This window comes from Mobula birostris, chromosome 1 (genome assembly GCF_030028105.1).
Source record: "Mobula birostris isolate sMobBir1 chromosome 1, sMobBir1.hap1, whole genome shotgun sequence".
Classification (NCBI taxonomy): Eukaryota; Metazoa; Chordata; class Chondrichthyes; order Myliobatiformes; family Myliobatidae; genus Mobula; species Mobula birostris.
This window is the reverse complement of record NC_092370.1, coordinates 238,297,580-238,318,249: the sequence shown is the minus strand read 5'-3', so window position 1 is coordinate 238,318,249 and position 20,670 is coordinate 238,297,580. Positions and strand designations below refer to the sequence as shown.

The window sequence follows — 20,670 nt, the reverse complement described above, 5'->3', positions numbered from 1 at the left end:
ATCCAATTTCTGAATGGACATTGAACTCATGAACACTACCTCATTACTTTTTTATTTCTATTTTTGCACTACTTATTTAATTTAATTATATATATTATTGTAATTAAGTTTTTTCTCTCTATTATCATGTATTGCACTGTACTGCTGCAGCAATATTAACAAATTTCATGACATATACCAGTGATATTAAACCTGATTCTGATTATATTTATTGTGTTCTTTATCTTATTGTGTTTTTTTTCTGTACTGTATCAGATCCAGAGTAAAAATTACTTTGTTCTCCTTTATATTTGTGTACTGGAAATCACTAGAACAATCTTGAATCTAAAATAATTCAGGGGATATTTGTGGAATTTTGAGAAAGTACTAACAACTCACAATTAAAGTTCAGGTTCCACACATTATCCAATAATTGCTTCTGTAAGCGCCTGTGGTGTTTTATACAAGTGCAGTTTGCTGTTATATATGCTAACAGCATGACTTCCTGCTTAGGAATTGTAAAAACGGCATCCTAATTACCTTTGTGCCATTAGCTGAGGAGTCATGCAGGAGTGTGATAGATCAGTTGGATCAGAGATGTTGCAACAATAACCTTGCACTCAATATCAGCAAGACAAAGGAACTGATTGTGGACTTCATGAAGGGGTAGTTAGAAGAACACACACAGTCTTCATTGAGGAATCAGCAATGGACAGGGTGAGCAGCATCAGGTTGCTGGGTGTCAACATTTTGAATGGTCTACCCTGGGCCCAAAACATTGATGTAATCACAAAGAAGGCACATCAGAAGCTCGTTAGGAGTTTGTTAGTTTGTTCAGAGTTGAGAAGATTCAATAGAAATTCGTTCAGACTCTTATCCATTTCTATAGATGTAGGGTAGATGCATTCGGACTGCCTGCATCACAATCTGGTATGGGGTTTCCAGTGCACAGGATCTCACGAGTCTGCAGAGGGATGTGGACGCAGACAGCTTCATCATGGGCCCAACATTCTCCACCATCAAGGGACACTTCCAAGTGGGCAGCATCCATCACTAAGGACTCTTGCCGGCTGGACGTGACCCCTCCTTGTTACTGCTATCAGGGATGAGGTTCAGGGGCCTGAAGACCCACACTCAGCAACTAGGAATGGCTTTATTTTGTTTTTATTTAGAGATACAGAGCAGAACAGGACCTTCTGGCCCAATGAGCCACTCCAACCTGCAACTCACCTATTTAATCCTCGTCTAATCACAGGAAAATTTATGATCATTTAATCTACTATCCATCTTTGGACTGTGGGAGGAAACCACAAAACCCAGAGGAAACGCACAAATTCACAGGGAGGACATACAAACCTCTCACAGAATGGCACTGGAATTGAACTCTGAACTCTGATGCCCCAAGCTGCAATAGTGCCGTGCTCGCCATATTACCGGGACACCTAAACTTCTGAACAGTCCATGAGCCCTACCTGGTTATTCCTTTTCTGGCACTGTAAAATATAGTAATTTTATGTCTTTGCAAAACAACAAATTTCATGCCATATAAGTAAGTTATAATAAACCTGATTTTGATTTTGATTCATTTCAAGAGTTCAAAAAATTAATGTCATTTGTGCGCCAACACTGGTGTTTATATTTTAGCTGATGTAAACAGGATGCAGACTGAGATTTTGTTATTCATTCACAGCCCATGCAGTCCATTTTAATTTGCCTCCATGTGAATATTTCATTTGTGGATTTGAGGATGGAATGAGTTTGATCTGAGATTGTTTGATACAGGTGCCATTTGAGTGTTTGTTTCTTCTTGAAAATGCTGGTCTATAGAGTCATAGAACACTACAGCACAGAAACAGGCCCTTCGGCCCATCGAGTTCATGCCAAACTGTCTAGCCCCATTGATCTGCACCCAGACCATAGCCCTCCATTCCCCTCCCATCCATATACCTATCCAAACTTCTATCAAATGTTGCAGTTGAACCTGCACCCACCACTTGCACTGGCAGCTTCACTGTTGTAAAGTCTACTGAGAGAATCACTAGGGTCTCCCTCCCCACTACTGGTGACATTTACCAGGGGATTGTATATGAAGGGCCCAAAGCATTGCTGCGGATCCCTACCAAACATCCCATAATCTCTTTGATCCACTGCCATCAGTAAAGAGGTACAGGAGCATCAGGACTAGGAATGTCAAACTGGATAAAAGCGACCTCCCCCAGTCTGTGAGTCTAATTAATACCCAGCCACCACCGAGGTCTCATCACTAGAAGAGCAAGCTGTTTACTGTTTACCTGTGCTGCACTCTTCACATGCAGTTTGAATTATATTTTATTAACTCATTTGTGATAATATTTTTGTTTTATGTGTGTGATAATATGTATTGTGAATGTATTGTGAAACATAGTTTTGTTTAGCTGTGTGTGTGTGTATATAGATATATACATATATCTATATACACACACACAATTAGATGACAATGAACTTAAACTACAAAGTTCAAAGTAAATTGTATTATCAGAATACATACATGTTATACCGTACAACCTTAAGATTCATTTTTCCATTGGGCATACTCAGCAAATCTATAGAACAGTAACTATAACAGGATCAATGAAAGATCAACAAGAGTGCAGAAAACAATACACTGCGCAAATGCAAATATAAATACATAGCAATAAATAATGAGAATGTGAGATAATTAGATAAGTAGTCCTTAAAGTGAGATCATTGGTTGTGGGAACATCTCGGTGGATGGTCAATTGAGTGTAGTTATCCCCTTTGTTCAAGAGCCTGATGTTTGAGGGGTATTAACTGCTCCTGAACCTGGTGGTGCGAGTCCTGAGGCTCCTGTACCTTCTACCTAATGGCAGCAGCAAGAAGAGAGCATGACCTGGGTGATGAGGATCTCTGATGATGGATGTTGCTTTCCTATAACAGCATTTCATGTAGATGTGTTCAATGGTTGACAGGGCTTTATCCATGGTGTACTAGGCTGAATTCACTACTTTTGTAGAATTTTCTGTACAATGGCATCAGTGTTTCCATGCCAGGCTGTGATGCAGCCAGTCAATCAATATACTCTCCATTACACATCTATAGAAGTTTGTCAAAGTTTTTGATGTCATGCCAAACATCTGCAGACTCCTGAGGAAGCAGAGGCTGCCTTGCTTTCTTCACAATTGCATTTACATGCTGGGTCCAGGACAGGTCCTCTGAGATAGTGACACCCAGGAATTTAAAGTTACTAGCCCTACCCACTTCTGATCCCCTAATGATTACTGGCTCATGGACCTCTGGTTTTCCTCTCTTGAAGTCTACAATCTGTTCATTGGTTTTGCTGACACTGAGTGAAGGATTGTTGTTATGACAGCACTCAGCCAAACTTTCAATCTCCCTCATTCCACACTCTCACCACCCTTTGAGTGAAGACCGCCCCCGCCCCCAGGTAAACATTTCACCTTTCAACCTCACAGGTAAGAGATTAACCTATGACCTCCAGGTCTTTGTAATTTCACCCAACCTTAGTGGAAAGTGCCTGGTTAACACTTACCCGATCTATATCCCTCATAATTTTGTATACCTCTATCAAATTTCCCCCCATTCTCCAATTCTCTAGGGAATAAAGTGCTCACCTGTTCGACTTTTCCTTATAACTCAAGACCTCAAGTCCTGGCACCATCCTTGTAAATTTTTCTCCGTACACTTTCAGTCTTATTGATATATTTCCTGTAAGTAGGTGACCAGAACTGTACACAATACTCCGAATTAGGCCTCTCCAATGTCTGACAAAACTTCAACATAACATTCTAACTCCTGTACTCAATATTTTGATTTATGAAGGCCTATGTGCTGGAATCTCTCTTTATGACCCTATCCACCTATGACGTCACGTTCAAGAAATTATGGATCTGTATTCTCATGGGTCTGGGATATATCTGGGATGCCATCCAATCTGCCTGTCTTGCTTTTGCATTTCTCTGTCAGAGTGTTGAATTTCCTGCAGCTTATGTCAGTCCTTCTAGTGATACCAGGCCAATCAATATACACATTGATGCCAGTGTTCCAATTCTTTACGTTATCCCCAAGGAGCTGCTTGAAACACATTCCCTGCCCTCCTCCTGACTGAATGGCATTGCCGAACTCAGAGTCTGCAGCCACACAACGTTGCTGGCCCAGCTGGGCTGAATTTTGAGGACTACGACCCCAGTATCCGAGAGAATGCTAATGTTGCTTCCTGTGTCTTTCGCGTTTCATTTGAAATCTGCCATTGGCATTTGTCAGGCTTTCCACCAAGCTTCAAGGCTTTCCTTTTCAAAAGGATCCTTTATCAACATCAGACCCCAGTCAGTAGGGATCAGCAACAACTCCTCAATGATCATCAAGTTCACTGCACCACAAGGATGTGAGCTTAGCCCCCCGCTCGGGTCTCTTTACACCCTTGGCCGTGTGGCTAAGCACAGCTTCAACACCCCCTGTCTGTTACCATCAGACAGGAGGTACAAATGCCTGGAATCCCTGGCACCAGGCTCAGGAACAGCTATTTTCCTACAACCTTCAGCACAACCCCAATCCTATCACAGTAATGGTGCACTATGGACCATTTCTTGATCTACCATGATTATATCTTTTTTAGCATTATATAATAACCATATAACAATTACAGCTCGGAAACAGGCCATCTCAGCCCTTCTAGTCCGTGCTGAACTCTTACCCTATCCTAGTTCCACCGACCTGCACTCGGCCCATAACCCTCCATTCCTTTCCTGTCCATATATCTATCCAATTTAACTTTAAACGACAACATAGAACCTGCCTCAACCACTTCTGCTGGAAGCTCATTCCACACAGCTACCACTCTCTGAGTAAAGAAGCTCCCCCTCATGTTACCCTGAAACTTTTGTCCTCTAATTCTCAACCCATGCCCTCTTGTTTGAATCTTCCCCACTCTCAACGGAAAAAGTCTAACCATTGTTAGACCTGTTTTGATTTTGCATTTTCTTTTCACTCTCTTCATTACCCTGTATAATATCTCCCTTTCCACAATCAGAAGAGTTTGCATGGGATGCTGAGACAAGAAGGCAACATGCATCGTCAAGTACCCTCATGATCTGTGGTGGTTAGCATGATACTATTACAGCTCAGGCCATTCTGGATATCCGAGTTCAATTCTGGAACCATCTGTAAGGAGTTTGTGTGTGTGTGAGTGAGTTTCCTCCAGGTGCTCCTGTTTCCTCCCACAGTCCAAAGACGTATCAGTTAATAGGTAAGTTGGTCATTGTAGGTAGTGCTGTGATCAGACTAGTGTTAAAATGGAGGGTTGCAGGACCATATGGCTCATTCCATGCTGTATCTCTCAATAAATAAATTTATTCCATCCTCTCATAACTATGATCAGCAGGAGGCACAGAAGCTTTGATTCCCTCCCCACCAGGTTCAAGGACAACAAACTGGTTTCTGAACCAATTTGCTCAGCTCTCAGTGCTACCTCAGCTGAACAACTCTATGGCCACTTTATACTGCAATGGACTTTGTTTTGTTCTGATTGTGTTCTTTCTTATATAATTTAGTACAATTTATGTTTCATTTGTATTTTTTTCTTGCAAATGCGCCTCTAATGCCATGTGCCTGTGATACTGCTGCCCCTATACATACATGTTCTTGTGCGTATGACATTAACCTTGAGCTTGACTTCCTTCTCCTGTACAGATATTGATGAATGCACGGCAGGAACTCACCAATGTAATCCCTCGCAGATCTGCATTAACACAGAGGGAGGCTACAGCTGTTCCTGCACAGAAGGTTACTGGTTAGCTGACGGGCAGTGTATGGGTAAGTCTGATTTCATCCTGAGGTAAGTGAAGGAATGAAAGCCAGGGTTCTTGCTCAGTAACAGAGTCGAGGGCTGATGGCCCATTGCTAGAATTTGCAGTTGGGATGAGAGTTGAGTGGAATTGTTCACAGTCAGCAGGAATCAGAACATATGGTATTGCAATTAGATGTCCAGCAACCCAGACAATACAGATCCAATTGATGGCCCTACCCATAAAACAATAAGATATAGAAGCAGAATTAGGCCATTTAGCCCATTCGAGACTGCACTGCCATTTCATCATGGCGGATCCATTTTTCCTCTCAGAATCAATTTCCTGCCTTCTCCCTGTATCCCTTCATGCCCTGACTAATCAAGAATCTATCAACCTCTGCCTTAAAATTACATAAAAACTTGGCCTTCACAGCCTGTGGCAATGAATTCCAAAGATTCTGGATGGAAAGTTCTTCTGATCTCAGCCAGAACCCAATTTCAGACTTGGAAGGACTCCTTCAAGTTGTCACGTCATACAGTAGCTGCCAAACAGATCTGCAGATCCTACCCAGACCCATTTCCACTCTTAGCTTCTGACCCCTTGCCAATCCAAGTTGACACTGTTTCTTGCTCTTGACTATCATCCTATTGTCTGGGTTGGACCATTCCCCTCCGCTTTAGGTTCCAGCTATATACTCTCTTTAAGAGACTTTTGGATAGGTACATGGAGCTTAGAAAAATAGAGGGCTCTAGGTAACCCTAGTAATTTCTAAGGTAGGGATATGTTCTGCACAACTTTGTGGGCTGAAGTGCCTGTATTGTGCTGCAGGTTTTCTATGTTTCTATGTTTAACCTCTGCACTATTGAAACCAGACTCCCAGACATTGACCAGCCTATCCTGGCCCTTCTCAAAACCAGATCAAGGTCAGACCACACCACATCACATCCCAATCAATCCCACTGAATGCCCAGACTGATCAAAGCCTAGCACTTCAATAAGCTCCCCAAAATCCCAGATATGATTCCTTTGATCAGTGTCTGTTTTGAGATTGAGAAAAGAACCAATGGGTTGCTTTGCCCTCCAATACCAAAATACTACGGTGCCCCGATTTCAGTCCGTGCCTCCCAGATCATAGCACCTCCCATAAGATCATCAGGCATAGAAGCAGAATTAGACCATTTGGCCCATCGAGTCTGCTTTGCCATTCCATCATGCCTGATTTATTTATTTATTTATTTAGAGAACAGGCCCTTCCGGACCAGTTAGCCGCACCACCCAGTAACCCGCCTATTTAACCCTAGCCTAATCACAGAACAATTTACAGTGACCAATTAACCTACTAACTAGTACACCTTTTGATTGACCCCTACATGGTCAGGGGGAGAAAGTACAAACTCCTTATAGATGCTTCAGAATTGAACTTCAAGTTCCAACGCCCTGGACTGTAATAACATCGCGCTAACTCCTACGCTACCGCGGCGCCTCTCAACTCCCTTCTCCTGCCTCCTCCCTTTCCCTTTGATGTCCGTGCAATTTAAGCACCTATTCCCCTCTGCTTTAAATATACACAATAACTTGGCCTCCACAGCGGCCTGTGGCAACAAATTCCACAGATTCACCACCCTCTGGCTAAAGAAGTTCCTTCATGTCTCTGTTCTAATGGGACATCCTTCTACCTTGAGGCTGTGCTCTGTGGTCCCAGACTCACCTACCATTGGAACCATTATCTGCACACCCACTCTATCTCGGCCTTTCAATGTTCGCTAGATTTCAAAGAAAACTTCCCTCATTCTTCTTAACTCCAGCGAGTACTGGTCCAGAGCCAACAAACCCTTTTCACACATTAACCCTTTCATTCCTGCAATTATTCTCATGAGCCTCCTCTGTATCCTCTCCAATGCCAGCACATCCTTAGCTATGGATTCCAGAATTGTTAACAATGCTCCAGATATGGTCTTACCAATATGTTATAACACCTCAGCATTACATCCTGGCTTTTATATTCTGCTGCTCTCGAAATGAATGCTAACATTGTGTCTGCCTTCCTTGTTACTGACTCATGCTGCAGTTAGGAATGGAAGGGTTAACCATGACTACAATGATCTGCTAAGCAGGCTCCAGGGTTGATTGGTCTCAAGTGGATCCACTTCTTATGATTTATGCTCATTTTCTGACATAGAGATGGGCAAATTATTTTTAACATAAGTAGCGGGATTCACTCAAAAGAGTCTTGAATTTCTAATGTATAATATTTCTAACTTCTTGTGGAAGTACATCGCTTCTTCATTGACACTGAACTCTGTTCCTCTCTCAGACATCGATGAGTGTCGGCATGGATACTGCCAGCAGCTGTGCGCTAACATTGCTGGCTCCTACTCCTGCCAGTGTAATTCTGGCTTCCTCCTCAATCCTGATGGGAGATCATGCCAAGGTAGTGAGATTTCAGTATCAGTTCGCCCAAGTCTGTTTGTGTGGAGATTTTCATTGATTCTATTGTATTTCGTTATTTTACTGTGAATGCCTGAGAGAAAATGAATCCCAGGGTAGTACTGTATATGGTGACATATGTAAATACTTTGATAATAAATTTACTTTGAACTTTGAAGTGTTACAATACATTGAAGGCCTCCTGGAGTAGCTTTAGAAATCAGCTGAGTTCTTGGATGTTGTGTTCACTAGTGACTTAGCCCTCTGTTGGGTGGGGTCAACCATGGATGTTGGGTCCCAGCTGTCACACGGAAGCCAGTAAGCAGAGTTGAGCGGTATGATGTGAGACCAAGCTATTGCCCATGTAACCGACTCCATCCTCCCCCTGCTCCACGCAACTGAAGAATCCAAGGAACAAGAGAAACCGATACAGTTTGACACCAGTGGTGTCGCAGGAGTTGCCAGTCAGCGTTGAACTCAACATAGGACTGCCTTTGGGATTCTAGTTCCAGACTTTTCCCTCAGCGTTTATTCCTGAAGCCTTCCCCATGATTGGGTGTAGCAGCAAGCCAGTGGAGGCTTAAGATCACAGTTTTCCTTCTACTCGGTAATCTGCCAACCACGACTGACGAGCCGCATCTGCACAAAGTGACTGGTTTTAAGTCTCCAGAATCCCACCTTCGCCCCTTCTCCTGTCAGTAGAAATGGTTCTGCCAGGCTTAGTAGCATAGCCACACGTGAAGTCCAGGAGCTGAACTTGGTTGTCAGAGGCTATTTGAGACACACACCACTGGGAGCATTTAATAGGTAGTGGGAGATTATCCCCATTATTATGGGGACCTCCCACCCCAGCCTATGGCAACCTTAAGGAACTGTGCTGGTGACCCAGAGCCAAGGGTGTAAAGAGACCCGAGCAGGGGGCTAAGCTCACATCCTTGTGGTGCAGTGAGCTTGATGATCATTGAGGAGTTGTTGCTGATCCCTACTGACTGGGGTCTAATGTTGATAAAGGATCCTTTTGAAAAGGAAGGCCTTGAAGGCTTTGAAGGCCTAAATTATTATTTAGTGTTGCGTTTGTTATGTTATGATTGCACTGCTCCTGAGAAACACTGTCTCATTCTGCCCTGCAGAGCTGATGTACAGTTAGAATGACAATAAAGTTTTTTGAATCTTTTGAATCTTTGAAGCTTGGAATCTGCCTAGACGGAATATGTGGTGTTGCTCCTCCAATGTGAGAGTGACAGTAGAGGAGACCATGGACTGACATACCAGAATAGGATTGGGGATTGGAATTAAAATAGCTGGCAGAGCATTCCATAGATTCACTACAGTCTGGCTAAAAAAATTCCTCCTTAACTCTGTTTTAAAGGGTTGCCCCTCAATTTTGAGGAGGTGCCTTCTAGTTCTGGACACCCCCACCATAGGAAACATCCTCTTCACATCCACCTTACCAAAATTAAATGCTGTGATTTTTTTTATGTCAGTGGTACAGTGCAATACGTAGGATTACTACAGTACTATGCAAAAGTCTTAAGCTCCCCTTGCAAAAATATGTCCCTAACACTTTTGTGCAGGACTGTATCTTTGACTCTTTGTTATCATCTAAACTTCTGGACAATTTTCTGCAGAGGATAAGGTACATTTTATAAATGATGATACAACAGATGACCAAATGAATCTCAGGATCGTGTATAGGGACGTATATGTACTTTGATAATAAATTTACTTTGAACTTTGACACTGATGTTCTTTCGATGCCTTGCCATCCTGCTATAGATGTGGATGAGTGCGCTGGAGAAAATCCTTGTGGACAACAATGCATCAACACCTACGGTTCCTTCCTCTGTCGTTGTGATACTGGATATGAATTAAATTCAGAGGGAATGGGCTGTGATGGTAAGCAATGGAATAAGAGGGTTCAGTTTTTTATCTTTGAGAGCTGGCTTTGCCTCCCATTCCTGTCAAGGGTCTCACCTGAACTTAATGTACGAACCACTCTATCATTTTGCTACCACTAATACTTCATGGTTGGTCAGGCGGAGTTAGGGTTGCCGCTGACAACGATCCCAAGACCACTTCTCATGCATGTCTGTGATGCTCCAGCACTTGGCAACCAAAAACACTCATTTGATTTACTGCCAGCGAGTTTGCACAATCTTTTATCTGTCGGTCTACTTGCTAAATTGTTTAATTTATTTATTTAAAGATGCAGCACAGTAACAGGCCCTTCCGGCCCAATGAGCCTGCACTGCCCATTTACACCCTTGTGACCAATTATCCGGGTAACCGTACTAAACCTTTGTAATGTGGGAGGAAACTACAACACCTGGAGTAAACCCGTACAATCACAGGAAGAACGTACAAGCTCCTTGCTGACAGTGGTGGGAACTGAACTCAGGCCGTGGGTACAATAATGTGCAGATTTACTCATGAATTAGGGCCAGATATCAGAAAGGAAAGATCATTGTATATAATCTTCATTATCTCAGTCTAAGTAGTCTAAAATTTGGGGTGTACCCTGTGAGACAAGGAAAGTATCAAGAAAGACAAAGGATACACAACCTTGTGATAACGTTCATTATTGTCATTTATTGACTGATTTCTATGAAGTTTGTTTACAACTGTGGAAAATTTTATAAGATCTTGGAGTTTGAATCTTGAATCTTGAAACTGTTTAACATGGCTTTGATTCTTTGTCTCATCTTTCTACTGTTAAAGTATGTTTGATGTTGTAACCCAATAGCTCTCTCAGCTTTTTGGGTCTTTGCTAACCACACCGAAGCCCCTACATTGGTATATAGGCGCATGAGTTCAGTGAAAGTTTTGACTGTTAACCTTGCCTTAGCATCTGCTCACTTCTTCCCTTAGCCCAATTCACGTGCACTGCGCCACGGTAGCATAGCGATCTGCGCGATGCTATTACAGCTCCGGGTGTCACAGTTGGGAGTTCAATTATGACGCTATCCGTGAGAAGTTTGTACGTTCTCCCTGTGACCTTGTGGGTTTCCTCCGGGTGCTCTGGTTTCCTCCCACAGTCCAAAGATGTACTGGTTAGTAGGTTAATAAATTGTCTGCTGATTAGTCCAGGATTGAATGTGCTGAGCAGCATAACTCAGGCCGGGGGGTCTGTTCACGCTGTATCGTTAAATAAATAAAAATAAATAAATTGGGGTCAACGAAGCAGGGATTCATTTTCTGCCGGTTGCTTCTGAGGCAATCAAAGGGGATGGAAAAGAAAACTATTAAAGTGTTTAATGAATGATGTGCGATTAGTCCAGTTTGTGGACCTACTTAGAGATGTGACATGTTGTGCCAGTTCCCTTTCACTGTGGTAAAAGTCAGAACCTAGCCCACTTTCTGAGTTCTGAAGTACAGTGAAAGCTTGGGGTACAAGTCCAATTATCCTTGAGTGTGGTAGTGCCAGTTAATAACATAGGTACAAAGGCTGATGGGATACCGATTGTCATTAGTCAGGACATTGAAAAGAAGAGGAGGGAGGGATGTTGAATGAGATGGAGCAGCTCAGTTATGAAAAGAGACCAGAGGGACTAGGTCTGTTCTCCCTAGAAATCAGGAGAATTAAAAGGAGATGTGACTGGGGCGGCTCAGTAGCACAGCGGTCAGCACAACCACTTTACAGTGCATGCGATCACCGATCGGGGGTTCGATTCCCACTGCTGTGTGTAAGGAGTTTGTACATTCTCCAAGTGACCACGTGGGTTTCCTCCCAGTGCTCCTCCTACATTCCAAAGATGCACGGTTAGAATTAGTGAGCTGTGGGCGTGCAATGATCATGCCTGAAGCACAGCACAATCCTCACTGATTTGAGGAATTTCACTGAGTGTTTCAATGTTTTGATGTACAGGCGACAACTCAAGCTAAATCTAATCTCCTATCATATATAAATTTATGAGGTGTATAGGTAATGCGTAGGTGGCACTAGCAATGACATTACTGAACAAAACAGTTCATAAACAAATAGCTTAAATAGAATAGATAGGAAAGGCCGTTCTGGCCCAATGAGTTGTTCTGTTCGGCAACCCACTGATTTAACACTAGCCAGGACATTTTACATTGGCCAATTAACCTACTAACCGGTACATCTTTGGACTGTGGGAGGAAACCAGAGTGCTCGAAGCAGACCCACGCAGTCACGGGGAGAATGTACGAGCTCCTTACTGACGGTGCCGGATTGAGCTCCGAATTCTGGAGCGCCACGAGCCGCAATAGCAGCGTGCTAATTGCTACGTTACCTTGGAGCCCCGTGTAGTTCAGTCGGCTGCAATGACTTCACTGGGGAAAAAATCAGCCCATCAAAAATAAAACATATTTTTATTCATCAATCATGGGATTGAATTTAGGAGCCGAGAGGTAATGTTGCAGCTATATAGGATCCTGGTCGGACCCCACTTGGAGTACTGTGCTCAGTTCTGGTCACCTCACTACAGGAAGGACGTGGAAACCATAGAAAGGGTGCAGAGGAGATTTACAAGGATGTTGCCTGGATTGGGGAGCATGCCTTATGAGAATAGGTTGAGTGAACTCGGCCTTTTCTCCTTGGAGCGACAAAGGATGAGAGGTGACCGGATAGAGGTGTACAAGATAATAAGCATTGATCGTGTGGTGGACTTGACCAGGGGGTGGGCCTTGTCTGCGTAGTTAGAGACCCATTGGGCGTAATATGAAAAGAAGCCCAGGCACCTTTTGAGGGTTCTGAGGGTGTTGGGAAGAGGGAGTTCCAACAGGGGGCACATACGGTCGGGGTCAGGGCCAATGACTCCATTCTCCATGACACACCCAAGGATAGCAAGTCGGGTGGTCCCAAATACACACTTGTCCTTGTTATAGGTGAGATTGAAAGCTTTGGCCGCTTGGAGAAATTTTTGGAGGTTGTTGTCGTGATCCTGCCGGTCGTGACCGCAGATGGTGATGTTATCCACATATGGGAACTTGGCCTTCAGCTGGTACTGGTCCACCATCTGGTCCATTGCCCTCTGGAAGACAGATACACCATTCATGTCACCGAAGGGGACGCGCAGGAAGGGATAAAGCCTGCCGTCAGCCTCGAAGGCAGTGTAAGGGCGGTCCTCCCAGCGGATGGGGAGCTGATGGTAAGCGGATTTTAGGTCTACGGTCGAGTACACCTTGTACTATGCTATCTGATTGACAATATTCGCGATGCGGGGTAGAGGGTACGCGTCGAGCTGCGTGAACCTATTGATGGTCTGGCTGTAGTCCATGACCATCTGATTCTTCTCCCCGTTCCGAACAACGACCACCTGCGCCCTCCAAGGACTTGTGCTTGCCTCAATGACCCCCTCCCTAAGCAGCCGCTGCACCTCCGACTTAATGAAAGCTCTGTACCTCCTGCTTTTAGTTGCCACAGGTTTACAGTCGGGGGTCAGGTTGGTGAACAGCGGTGGGGGAGGGATCTTGAGGGTGGAGAGGTCGCAAATGGTGTTGGTAGTGCGGCAGTTGGCATGGTGTTGGGTGGGATGTGCGGGTCGGTGTGTGTGTGTGGTCAGTAGCGGGGTATGTGACGTATTCCTACAAAACTGGGGATTTACAACAGTAATTGGTGGGAGGAGCGCATCATACTTCATTGTCACGCTTTTCAGGTGGCTCTGAAAGTTGAGCCCCAATAGCACAAGGGCACACAGTTGAGGCATGACCAGTAATGTAAAGTCACGATATTCTGTGCCCTTCACCACTAGCATCGCTACACAACCCCCACCCCGGATGTCAGTTGTATGCGACCCAGAAGTCATGGTGACCCTTTGACTTACTGGCCATATCACGAGTCCGCAATGCTGCATCGTGTCCGGGTGGATAAAGCTCTCTGTGCTGCCTATGTCAAACGAGGCAGCTCGTCCTGCACCCCTCCACCAGGATGTCCATCATTGACCTTGCGAGCTGGTGGGGAGCGCTTTGGTCGAAGGTCATGGAGGCCATAGTTGAGTCGCTATCTTGGTCTGGCGTGGTGGGGTGCCCCGTGAGCACCCGTTGGTCGTAGGCGGTGGGAGGGGGTGCCGACCAAGATGGCCGCCCCCATGTCTCGCACGTGGTGGTGGCATGCAGGGAAGATGGCGGCAGGCAAGATGGCGACCCCCATGTCTCGCACGTGGTGGCGGCGTGCAGGGAAGATGGCGGCAGGCAGGATGGCAACCCCCACATCTTGCACGCGGCGCTGCTCGATCCTGCTCGCAATTTGGACTTACAAACTGGCAAAATGGCCCTTCTTTCCGCAGCTGGAGCAGGTAGCTTGTCGAGCCAGGCAGCGTTTCCGGGGGTGCTTTTTGAGTCCGCAGAAGTAGCACTTCGTGGACTCGTGACTGGCGGCAGCCGAGGTCGATTCGCCGGCAGGTTGCGGGGTCTGCAGCACCCACGAGGTCGTCGGGGGATCGCGTGCCTGAAGAGCCTCAGAGTTATGCAGAGCGGCCTCCAGCGTGTCGGCCAGCTCGATCGCCGAACTTAAGGTAAAATCGGCTTTTTCCAACAGCCGCTGGTGCACATACACTGACCTGGTCCCCATAACGAAGGCGTCTCTCACTAGGAGCTCTGCATGCTGCACCGCCGTCAGCTCCTGGCAATTGCAGGCTCGCACGAGTGTCTGTAGGGCCCGGACAAACTCAGCACTCGATTCCCTGGACCGTTGTTGCCGTGTCGCTAAGCAATGCCGAGCATAGATGCTGTTTATCTGCCGCAGGTATTGGCCTTTGAGGGCGCTCATCGCACCATCGTAGCTCGGCTGGTCTCTGATCATTGAATAGACCCGTGGACTGACCCTGGAGAGTAGAACTCTGCGCTTCGCTACAGGGTGGGTCGCTTTAGTCTCCTCTAGGTACGCTTCGAAACAGGCCAGCCAGAGTTCGAAAGCGTTTCCAGCGTCAGGCATTGCAGATCGAGGTCTAAATTATCGGGTCTCAAAGCATGTTCCATACTTTAAAATGTACAGCGAATAAAATTGAAGCACCTTCAATAACTCCAAAAGACTGAGGTTGGGTAAAATACTGAAAGGCTTTTATTCGCTGTACAATACGACCTCCACGGTGAGTGTCTGTCCCCGGACTGAGGGGGAGGGGCAAGGTGAAACACCTTTATTCAGGAATCTGTGGGAGGAGACACGGGGCAGTCAGCAGAGGGGCGTGTCCAGACAGTTAACCCAGTTACAACATATATATGGTTTACCACAGATCGTGTGGATAGTCAGAGGCTTTTTCCCTGGGGCTGAAATGCCTAGCACAAGAGGGCACAGTTTTAAGGTGCTTGGAAGTAGGTACAGAGGAGATATCAGGGGTAAGTTTTTTTCGCTGAGAGTGGTAGTTGCGTGGAATGGGCTGCCGGTGGCAGTAGTGGAGGTGGAAACGATAAGGTCTTTTAAGAGACTCCTGGATAGGTACATGGAGCTTAGAAAAATAGAGGGCTATGGGTAACCCTAAGTAATTTCTAAGGTAAGGACATGTTCGACACAGCTTTGTGGGCCGAAGGGCCTGTATTATGCTGTAGGTTTTCTATGTTTCTATGTAACTATATAGTTTAAAAAAGATAGATAGGAAAGGGTATTAAAAGGATTTACTTGCCAACTGAGGATGAATCATTTATTTACAATTGATTTGGGAAAATATCCATTTAGTTCTAGTTAAATCTGGTGAAGTAAATAAATCCTGTAGAGAAGAGAATTAGCACACCGATAAACGTATATGTTAGAAACTGAATTTTATACTGACATACTTTATGTGGATATAAAATAAATTTTATTTAATTAAAAAATGTGGTAAGTGAATAAAATTAAGTATTTTGTTCGTTATGCTCATTGTGATTACTACTAAAGAAGGTCTCTTTTAAAAGTAAACTCTTATTCACTAATATTTTTTAACCAACACCTTGTTGTCTTTAGCGACAAGTGTTGCCATGTTGCTTCAGGCAAGCCACAGCTGTGGGATATAGTTCAGAAATTCTTTCATTGGGAAAATAAATTCTGCAGGAAATTATGTAATTCAAACTAATATTCTACTTGGGAATTGAGGTGATTAAATTGTACAAAAATGTTTATTAATGATAACATCTATTTTTCTCTGGGGATTGACTAATTTATCATTGGGTTTATATTAACCACAGTTAACTTTGAAACTCTTCTACACAATGCTACTGTTTAGTTTTCTTGATAAAAGCTCAACTTTCTGAGGGCTGCAGGTTATTTTAGTCTTGCGTAAAGTTCACACTATTTCATTATTTCATCATTTTGGTGATTGGAAGCTTTATTGTAGAAACAATGTCCTCCTCCATTCCTGCTCTTCCCAACCAGACCCTGTTGACCGAACAAAAAATGCTTTGTTTATCTAATATTTCCTATTGAAGAGAAGAGTAATTACAGAGAATTTGAAGGAAACCCATGTGGTCATAGCAAAAAGGTGCACTAACCACTACACTACTGTGACACCCTGGGTTGAATGCATATAGTTTTCCTTCCCAGGGTTGAGGAACGAAGAACTAGAGGATATGGATTTAGGGAACAGGTTTAATAGGAACTTGAAGGGCAACTTTTTTCACCCAGAAGTTGGTCAACGTAGGGTACAAGCTGACAGAGACATGTACATTAATGACATTTATAAGGCACTCGAAAAGGTGCGTGGGTGGGAAAGGTTTAGAGGGGTATGGGCCAAGTATGGACAAATGGAATCTTGGACCAGTTGGATTGAAGGATCTGTTCCCATGTTGCATGATTCTGTTATAGTCTCTAACATGACAAGCCTGAGTGCTTTCATCCCAAACTTGAAGGAACACGTCCCCTCCCACCCACCCACCCACCCACACACCCACATTTGCAGCAACAGGAAACTCCTACACCTCTTTAATCCTTTATGTATTCAGTGGATATTTATCTCCTCCTTTCAGGTTGAGTTTGAACGTGTAACCCCAGTCAGTACAGATTGGCAACAGCATCTCCTCCACGATGTCCATCAGCACAGGTGCAGTTCAAGGCTGTGTGCTTAGCCCTCTGTTCTACTAACGTTACACTCTGGACTCTGTGGCTAAGCACAGGCCCAATGCTATATTCAAGTTTGCTGATGACACCACTGTCATTGGTCAGATCAAAGGTGGTGACGAATCAGCATATTGGAGGGAGATTGAAAATCTGGCTGAGTGATCCCACAGCAACAACCTCTCACTCACAGTCAGCAACACCAAGGAGCTGATTATTGACTTCAGGGGGTGGAAACCAGAGGTCCATGAGCCAGTCCTCATCAAAGGATCAGAGATGGAGAGTGTCAGTAACTTTAGATTCCTCAGAGTTAATATTTCAGAGGATCTGGCCTGGACTCAGCATATGTGCAATTATGAAAAAAAACATAACAATGCCTCTAATTCTTTAGCATTTGCAAAGATTTGGCATGACATCTAAAACTTTGACAGACTTCTATAGATCTGTAATGGAGAGTACATTGACTGGTTGCATCACAGCCTGGAAACACCAACACCTTTGAATGGAAAATCCTACAAAAAGTAGTGAATAGAGCCTGGTCCATCTGGGTAAAGCCCATCCCACCATAGAGCACATCTGAACAGAGCGTTGTCACAGGAAAGCAGCATTCCTCATCAGGGACACCCAACTCCCAGTTCATGCCCTCTTCTCACTGCTGCCATCAGGAACAAGGTAGGGGAGCTTCAAGGCTCATACCACCAGATTCAGAAACAGTTATTGCCCCTCAACCATCAGGCTCTTGAACGAAAGGGGATAACTTCAGTCAACTTTGCTTATCTATCACTGAACTGTTCCCACAACCTATGGACTCACTTTTAAGGACTCTTCATTTCATATTCTCAATATTTATTGTTTATTTGTTTATTTATTTATTTATTCTTTTTGCATTTGTACACTTGGTTATCTTTTGCACATTGGTTGTCCACCCTGCTGAATGCAGTCTTTCATTGTTTCTATTATAGTTCTTGGATTTATTGAGAATGCCCGGAAGAAAATGAATCTCAGGGTTGTCTATGGTGACACTAAAATTTAATTTGAACTTTGAACTTTGAACCCTTCTAAGATTGAAGTAGTGTGCCCTTCTGACAAACTCCAACTCCTTTTCTAAAGCAACATTATACGCTTTCTACCTAATTGTCCTCATAGGAAAAGACAAATTGGTAACGAGGGGCATATTGCCTTGATATTAGGAGAAGCTGTGTTGATGAAGGGGACAGATCGTTAAATAATAATCTTAGGTTAATCATTAATTTTAGGTTGGGCTCATTCTTGACAAGGTTGTTAACCTCAGTAATACTATAACTACCTGCTATTTAAGCAAAGCAAAATCCTTGGCCAGGAATGCAGCCAGACAGACAGGCAATTAATATTGGTGATTAGTCTTTCTAGTGCTTTTATCTCTGAAGTACATTCCTCCCCAAATTGGAATTTAACAGAATGTAGTTAAACAGATAAGAACTTGAGAGTGAAATAAAGTACATATTGCAGCACATATTTCCTGAGATTTGTCCTTTAAGAACAATCACAGCAAAAATAAAGATTGAAAATGGATAATAGTGGCACCAACCACCAATGAGCTTCCATAACGTTCAGGTGAAAGTGGTCATTAGCGCCACCCTCTGGCCCTTCCACAACAATGCTTATGGTATAGACTTCATGGTTTTTGCACAGAGGGACAGGATAGCTGAGCTGTTAGTGTGACCTGCCTCATTTACTGATATAATTATGATTATAGCCCATCCTTCACTAAAATTATCTCACCATTCCATTTTTAAACTGCTAAATCTTCTGTATGATTTTAGAAACATAGAAAACCTACAGCACAGTACAGGCCCTTCGGCCCACAATGCTGTGCCAGACATGTACTGACAATATACTTTTCATTGCCTAATTTTAAATATTAGCAACTTTAGATATTCTCTGAGGTTTAGCCAGAGGGTGGTAAATCTTGGAATTTGTTGCCACGGGCGGCAGTGGAGGCCAAGTCATTGGGTGTATTTAAGGCAGGGATTGATAGGTATCTGAGTAGCCAGGGCATCAAGGGTTATGGTGAGAAGGCGGGGGAGTGGGACTAAATGGGAGAATGGATCAGCTCATGATAAAATGGCGGAGCAGACTCGATGGGCCGAATGGCTGACTTCTGCTCCTTTGTCTTATGGTCTTATGGTCTACTGTATATAAATTTCTATTTATTTCTTACATGGTTTCAATCAGATCGACATCTCACCTATTTGAGATTATTGAGAGAAATAAATAACTGGCTGCTATCTACTCTTGTATTACAATAAAATGAACAATTTTTGGAAAGAAAAATGTTAACAAAATTGATTAATTTAATATTGATTTACTGAGACAGAGAATGGAATTGGCCCATCTGGCCCTTGGAACCACACTGCCCAGCAATCCTCCGGTAACCCTAACCTTACCACAGGATAATTTACAATGACCAATTAACCTGTAAGTCTTTAGACTGTGGGAGGAAACTGGAACATTCGGAGGAAGCCCACACAATTATAGGGAGGGCAGACAATCTCCTTATGAGTAGCAGCGGGAATAGAACCTGGGCTGTTGGTACTGTAAAGTGTTGTTCCCACTTTGTATTCACTAATGTAGCATAATATTTAACTAAAATAAACTAATTTTTTAAAATATTAAAAACTTAGATTTCTGTTGTTAATATAGTAAAATGTAATAACTTTTAAATTCAGGAGCTTAGTGTAAGTTATACAGTATTTACATGGCATTGTTAATTTAAAAGTGTTCAGCTTAGCATAAACTCTTTGAGTTTTAAGTGGGGATTTTATTTGTTTAATTTTTCATTCTCAGAGCACAGATGTCATTGGCAAAATTAGCAATCATTGCTCATCCCTAGCTGTCCTTTGAACAAAGAAAGTGGGTAGTTGGGTTAGAGAGCAGATATAATGGCCAGGCAGATGAGGACAACTCCCTGAAGGATCCCAGTAAACAAATTTATTTCATTGCAGTCCAGTAGGTTCACCCTCAGGGTCAGAAATTCAAAAACGTGAGCTTGTTTTTTCTCAACTTTATGAATGGAAAATCAGTTTGTCTCTGAAGTTGTTCCATGTCACACTGAGAACATAACTGGGCACTGCAATTTGGAGTGTTGGTGTTATTTCATTTCACACTAGGAGTAGAGCTGTGTACTTCCTGATGCCTTTCCCTATGTAATAGGAAGTCCATGTCTCACAGGATTGATTACATTTGGTAGCCTCTCAGATGAACCTTGTTGGATTGGAACCTCTGTAAAAGATCCGAGTAAAGCTCTTCTCATTTTCAATCATTAAGCATTTAAATTAGAATCAGAACAGGCCCTCCAACTCACTAAACCACGCCACCTAGTGATTAACCCTTGCCTAATCACAGAAAATTTTACAACTACCAATTAACCTACTAACTGGCACATCTTGAGACTGTGGAAGGAAACTGGAGCACTCGGAGGAAACTCACACTCACACG

General features: G+C 43.6%; 1 protein-coding gene across 3 annotated transcripts in view; it reads left to right on the top strand.

The window, feature by feature from the left end:
- fbln5 (fibulin 5) overlaps positions 1-20,670 on the top strand; it is a 137,675-nt gene that overhangs the window by 99,609 nt on the left and 17,396 nt on the right. For all 3 annotated transcript variants that reach the window (XM_072274175.1, XM_072274185.1, XM_072274195.1), the window contains exons 5-7: positions 5,686-5,808; positions 8,098-8,214; positions 9,987-10,106. In XM_072274175.1, coding sequence (XP_072130276.1) covers positions 5,686-5,808; positions 8,098-8,214; positions 9,987-10,106 — 360 coding nt within the window. The remainder of the gene's footprint in view (positions 1-5,685; positions 5,809-8,097; positions 8,215-9,986; positions 10,107-20,670) is intronic.